General features: G+C 29.0%; 1 protein-coding gene across 2 annotated transcripts in view; it reads right to left on the reverse strand.

Annotated features, from left to right (window-relative positions):
• Positions 1–5,020: 5,020 nt before the first annotated feature.
• Positions 5,021–7,437, reverse strand: part of LOC100166927 (sporozoite surface protein 2) — a 4,332-nt gene continuing 1,915 nt past the window's right edge. Inside the window, exons 2-3 of one of the 2 annotated variants that reach the window (XM_016803467.2) lie at positions 5,549–6,505; positions 5,166–5,341 (exon numbers count right to left, since the gene is read on the reverse strand). In XM_016803467.2, coding sequence (XP_016658956.1) covers positions 5,286–5,341; positions 5,549–6,505 — 1,013 coding nt within the window. In that variant the 3' untranslated portion in view covers positions 5,166–5,285. Of the gene's footprint in view, positions 6,506–7,437 lie in introns of both variants that reach the window. The other variant, XM_001945778.5, reaches the window with a different exon arrangement.

The raw sequence follows: 7,437 nt of genomic DNA on the forward strand, positions 1-7,437 counted from the left end.
TTGGCAATACCACGTATTGCATTTGCACCCTTCAATTATTATTATAGTATTATATTATTTGTAATAAATAATAATGCATAACATAATAGTACAATACTATAATAATATAATATAGTGTTGTCTTCACGTTTGCTGTTTATCGACATTCGTAATCGTTGCCGTTATCGATAAAATATAATGACAATAAATGTATGGATATAAGTATACTGTATAGAGCATACACGTCGCACAATAATATTTTATTCGACCGCAATTAGTAGAACAAGATATTACACGATAACGGATTTCGGGTATTTTAAAAGTTGTTTATAATCATAGTTCATACACAACGAATGTTAGCTCACAGTGAGACGTTAGCTATACTGTTATACAAACAAACAAATAAACAAACACGCTGTTAGAAATAACATCAAAATGGATATTCGAAAGTTTTTCAAAAAACCACGGCTAGAAAATGATGAGATAGTAAGTACATTAAAATTAATTATAATTACTATTAATTCGATACTAATAATTCAAATCATTTTTAAAAATTAAATTGGACTACTATTATAGTATAGAGCCATAGAGGTATGTTTATTTTTCGCTTGTGCTATAGAACATAATATAGTCATACCGTTCGTGATTTGAAATCTATTGTTAATTGTTGTTGAAATATTTTATATAATAAATTTTATTAAATGCATTATTTAAATCTATAAACACAATTTTATTATTCAATTAATCTGATTATTTTTTACATTTTATTTACAGGAAAATAGTTTTATTAACCAGTCACAACCAACTGAACCAGCAAAAAATGCATCTCCAGAAACAAATTTATCAGTGTCACTTCCAGAGATTGTGCAGCAACATGACATAGGATTATATGTAAATAAACCTAAATATTTGATTTGTATTTTATAGTAGGTATTGTTAAAAAACTCATTTAACATAGCCCATAGGTATTTACAAAATTAATAATAAATATAAATATGTTATAATACTATTTGCTGATTATTGATGTATCTATGTTATACATTTTTTTTTAAACCCCCCCCCCCCCCATTCTAAAATCTGCGCACGGGCCTGCATTATACATACCTATTATATTATATTATATTATATATATATATTATATATTAGTTACATTGAGACATGCGAAGTTAATAATTATGACTCAGAGACTACTCTGAGACACTACCGTGACGCTTAATGCCCGGTTTTGCGAAGTTAGTGCATGAGATGTCAATTTCAATTCTTAGCTATACAATTTGAACATTTTATACATTTTTAACTACAAATTAATTATTAAATTCGCTCCACTCAGAATCTAAAAATTAAAAATATCCGTCAACAGTTCAAAACAAATTTTATGGTGTAGGTATAGAAAATGCTAATATAAACAACCAGTAAATATTTCAATTATCTACTGTCATTTGTTTTAGAGTTAAACCAAAAACCAAAATCAAATTTGTCGAAAACTAATTTAGCGAAAAATTACCGTTTTTCCTTAATTTTTGTTTTGTTTTTCTCAGTGGCTTTCGAACACTAATGGGATTTTGACCTCCTTAATGTACCAGTTATTCACTTTCCCATCGAACAAGATACTGATGTTAAAATTATTTCGACTACTTATCGTTTACACACACGAAAAAAAAAAAATTAAAAAAAACACATCATTGTAAAATCAATACATTAATTGCTCCGCTCGGAATCTAAAACTATAATATAATAATCTTAACATTAATATTTTTTTTAATTTCTTATAAATTAAATGTTTATTATTTGAATATGAATTAAGCTTGTAGTCTTGTGTTAAAAATAGATACAATGTAATTAATAATAACATGTACTTTGGGTAAATTTTTGTGAATTACTCGAACAATAAATTACAAAAAAAATTGAAAAATCAATAATTGTAGCGAAATGAATATACACTCAACATTTATACTGATATAAAAATACAACATTTTTAATAAAAGATAAAAATGCACATTTATTACCTAGATAAATATTATTATAATAATTATATTGATATAGGCACCTATATAATATTATGTTTAATGATTTTTTTTTGTGTGTTTTTTACTATAATATAGTTATCATAAAATAATATTATTATGTTAAATAGAATAATACAGATATAATATTAAAATGGGTAAATGATAATAAAAGTAGATACAAAGTTTTATATAATTTATTATGATGGTTAAAATATATACTATACTTATATAATATCAAAAGATTTATTTGAAAAAAAATTAATATGATAAATTATCATGAAAATGTACACCACTAATGCTATATAAAAATCACATAGCTTACATTATATATTCAAACTGTGTTCACATAGGTACGTATTCAGCATTGATTGATTTTTCATAAACACGCACACATTTTTCGATTCTCAAAACATGCATATTGTATGCGTTCAAGTCACTTCTAAATGTTTTACTCGTTTGGATATAAGAGGTGTTGAAAGTTTGGGGGATAACGCATTTTCTAAATTAGCCATGAATAATGCGCGAGTAGCAGACAAAGTGGATATATGTGGCGATGGTAGTCTGATCAAATATCATTATTGTGGCATCGGATCTTGCAACTTATTTGGATGCAATTGCGACGGCGGGTGTTTGGGTGAACAGCATGCTAAAAATTATAGAAAATTGTACACAAATTAAAGCACACAAACAAAATATTCTTGACGATTTTAAATATTGTACCGAAAAAAAAACCACACACTATGTAACTGGTGGCGAATATACGACTTATAAAAACGATTATCCCGACACGTGTGATTACGCTCGATATCGGTATTATAAACAAGTTTATGAATGCGATTATCTAAGATTTGGATCTATACCTTTTTCAAAAGTGTTACCATCTACGATACCTGTAGTAGCGTTGTATAATGGTTATTGCAAACTTGTAAAAAGCAATGAAAAAGATAAAATGATTAAAGCTTGTGGTGTGTAACAGTACTTGTAGTATACTTGTACTTTGTAGTCAGTGATGAGTGATATATAGATAAATTTATCTAGATTCAAATTAAGTACATTTATCTTATCTAGATGAATAAAAAAATTAGTATCTAATTGGTATCTAAAATTTAAATTACGGAAATCTACATAAATATCTAGATAAATCTCGTTGTATAATGGACGTGTTTTTTTCAATAACAGTTTACTCATTTAGTCATTTTATATGAAACATTATAATATGATCACAATACTATCTATATGAGTTCAAAATAATAATAACATTTTCGTGCTATTTTCTGGCAAATCACAATAATATTGTATTCTAAACTGTTACCAAAATTTTTGGATATCAATAATTTAATGCTCGATAGCATATTAATAATAACAATAGCAGTAAGGCACCTGTCTGTCTGTTACGATCGTATATAAATTATCAATACGGATACCAGAATACGGTTTATTCCAAGTTTATACAAGTTATAACACCGTGTACCTACCCGACACCAATAGTTTGAATATAATATAAAAAGTCTAAACCAGTTTTTTTAAACCAGAAAATATATGTAAAGTAGTAATTTCTAATTAGTACCTAATTCAACCATGATTTTGGGTTAGATGTATTTGTCATACATTGAAATTGGTAAGTACTGTATGTCTGTATGCTCAGTATATATTATATTTTATACTTATATTTATTCATTAATATATTTTTGATACAAAATAAGCTTTCCTGATTTGCTTCCCTTAATAAATTACTAAACCAAGAATCCAATAGCGTGTCAAGTATTAATATAAATCAACTATTATAATTTAAACATCTAGATAAAAAAGTTTTATCTACATATTTATCTAGATAAAAATTGAATATTCTATCTTCATAGTAATCTAGATATTAATTTAGCTAGAAATCTAATATTTATCTAGATGTTATTTTTGCTATCTGAACTCAACACTGTTTGTAGTGTACTTGAAGTATACATATATTAGTATTATACAAAATGCTTGTTAAAATATTTATTTTGTTAGCGGCTTGTTAATAAAAATGCAATACATTTGCACGAAATACTTAATATTTCTGTTCCTCATAATGGTAATAAACAAATATTGTTTGTTTGTTTGTCAAATATCCAAAAATGTAGTTGACAAAATTCATTTTTTCAATTTGTTTATTATATGTACACTATATAAATTGTATGCAATGAATGATTTACAGAGTTGCACATCCAGAAAATCTTAATCACACAATTGCTAAAAAACATCAAAAATAACTCATTTTGTCTCATTCATTTGTAATTTTACAATTCAATACTTTTTTTCTCCAAATTACGTTATCATAACGTTGCACACTTCTTATATCGATATGGATAAACCTTCTAATTTTTAAGAAACTAATTAACAATCTAACGCGGAAATTAATAATTCCTTTATAAGCTATAATTTTTAGTATTGTAAATTATTAATAATTAATCATGACGATACGGAATGTCGTTGGGGTTTACATTATACTGTTGGTATTCAGTGTCTACACAGTCAAACGTAATAACAATTAATTTAAAATGGATCCTTTATTTCAAGAAAATTTTCGAGGAGCTACAAGATCTGGTGAATGGTGACTGAAACAATGGCCAAAGTATTGATTGACACAGCCACTCTGTAGATTCGAGTCCTAACAGCAGCAATAACAACAGCGACATTGTAACAACTTTAAAATAAAATTATACTTTGATATCATTTTAATAAAAATATTGTAAAAAATACTGTCGAACTCAATTTTTCTTGAAATTTATATTCAATTGGAAAAAATTTAAATATTTTTTTTTGTTTTGTACGTATGATGCTTGTAATGCATAATTGAAATATGTAGATTGCGTACTATGTAGTTGGTAAGTTATGAATGTGGTATTTACTATTTGACATTTATTATCTATATTGTTTGTATAAAAACCAGTTATGCGATGAACTAAGATTTAGAACTATATCTTAGTTCATATGTATGATACTATGAACTAAACACGACATGGCAGGCGGGTAGGTGGTGTGTTTTATGTTCCAATTTCGATACAACACAGTATATTATTTTAATTAAATACAATTATTAATTATTAATATAATATTATTATAGTAGAATTTTAACTATAAAATTTGATTTATTTTCAAAATTTACATTATATCAAAAATATTATAAATGATATACAGAAAAAATCAATAAATTGAGACATCTTTATTTTTTTTTAACAAAATTAGAGAATATAAACATTAGTTTAATATGTATGTATTACGCGTCGTTACATTTGTTGAGGTAAATTAATTGAGTTCTTAAACCTATGGCGAGCCTGGTGCAGATCCAGCTCCGGTAGTGCCCGCAGCATTGGATGAGCCTGGTATTGAGTTCATGTAATTACTAGGGTTCATTGATTGAGGCATTTGGCTCGGGTAATAACTTTGCATATTTGGCATATTTGGAATATTTGGCATATTTGGCACGTAACTTCCGAATGATGGGACATTGGACGATCCTTCTTTAGCGGCTATTGAAGCTTCTGGTGCAGATCCAGCTCCGGTAGAGCCCGCAGCATTAGAGGAGCCTGGTATTGAGTTCATGTAATTACTAGGGTTCATTGATTGAGGCATTTGGCTCGGGTAATAACTTTGCATATTTGGCATGCTCGGCATATTTGGCATATTTGGTACGTAACTTCCGAATGATGGGACATTGGACGATCCTTCTTTAGCGGCTATTGAAGCTTCTGGTGCAGATCCAGCTCCGGTAGAGCCCGCAGCATTAGAGGAGCCTGGTATTGAGTTCATGTAATTACTAGGGTTCATTGATTGAGGCATTTGGCTCGGGTAATAACTTTGCATATTTGGCATGCTCGGCATATTTGGCATATTTGGTACGTAACTTCCGAATGATGGGACATTGGACGATCCTTCTTTAGTGGCTATTGAAGCTTCTGGTGCAGATCCAGCTCCGGTAGTGCCCGCAGCATTAGAGGAGCCTGGTATTGAGTTCATGTAATTACTAGGGTTCATTGATTGAGGCATTTGGCTCGGGTAATAACTTTGCATATTTGGCATATTTGGAATATTTGGCATATTTGGCACGTAACTTCCGAATGATGGGACATTGGACGATCCTTCTTTAGCGGCTATTGAAGCTTCTGGTGCAGATCCAGCTCCGGTAGAGCCCGCAGCATTAGAGGAGCCTGGTATTGAGTTCATGTAATTACTAGGGTTCATTGATTGAGGCATTTGGCTCGGGTAATAACTTTGCATATTTGGCATGCTTGGCATATTTGGCATATTTGGTACGTAACTTCCGAATGATGGGACATTGGACGATCCTTCTTTAGTAGCGATTAAAGGATGTAGCTCAGATGCTGAAGCGGTACCTGGCTGATACGATGATGATTCTGGCTGGGATGTTGGCGACGGTGTCGTCTGTGATTCAGATGACCCGTAGCCTGGAATCTTGTTGAAATATTCTTTGATTCTAGATGTCCAATCCGGTGTTTCTCTAGCATAACGATGCGTTGGTATACCTAGTAATATTCAATTTATAAAATTAGGTAATAAGATAGTAAAGCTATACATTTGTTTTAATTCAACATTAATTTGTTTTTCTTAAGCATAAATTATAAAGATAATAAAATATTTTTTTTATTGAATTTGATTTAACAACTATATGAGCTAAAGTAAACCAGGGAACTGCAAAACGGAATTTAATAACGTACTTACGTATACTTTCTCTTAAATTGATGGTGGGTAAATGTCTTTCCTAGTTTAATTATATAGTATTTTAAACGATGATTATTTGTTTTTTTTATTTTAGGCATTTTAGTAAAAAATATGTTTTAACCAGGGCTTGAAACCGATTGAAATAATTTCGGTTTCGGTTTTGAATACCGGTTTCTAAATTTTATGATTTCGGTTTTAACTTAGCAATACCGGTATTGAGAAATTTCGGTTTCGGTTTTGAATACCGGTTTCTAAATGTTTCGGTTTCGGTTTCGGTTTTCAATATCGGTTTCTAAAATTTTCGGTTTCGGTTTTGAATACCGGTTTCTAAATTTTTCGGTTTTGGTTTTAATTTTTCAATACCGGTATTAAAAATGTAATTTCGATTTTGTAAACCGGTTTTTACATTTTTAAAAACGGATTTCCAAGCAGACTTGAAATTATAATTGAATGGTTTTATTATACTTAATTACTTGATAAGATATTTGAATGTGTGATACAAATAAGAGAAATGTTTTAATAGGAGTGATTTTTTTAATTTGATTCTACAAATTACAAGCTATAAGGAACCTAGAAGTTAGATTAAAATTAGAACAGTTTAAACTTTAAAGATAATATGTAGTACATTCATCACTAGACTATCTTTCTGTTGATGCAAACCTCTTCCTTGTTCAATTTTTTTCTTTTGTAGCATTTTATTAATAACATTGAAATAATAATACTTAATTGTCTTATA

Source organism: Acyrthosiphon pisum, chromosome A1 (genome assembly GCF_005508785.2).
Source record: "Acyrthosiphon pisum isolate AL4f chromosome A1, pea_aphid_22Mar2018_4r6ur, whole genome shotgun sequence".
Taxonomy (NCBI): Eukaryota; Metazoa; Arthropoda; class Insecta; order Hemiptera; family Aphididae; genus Acyrthosiphon; species Acyrthosiphon pisum.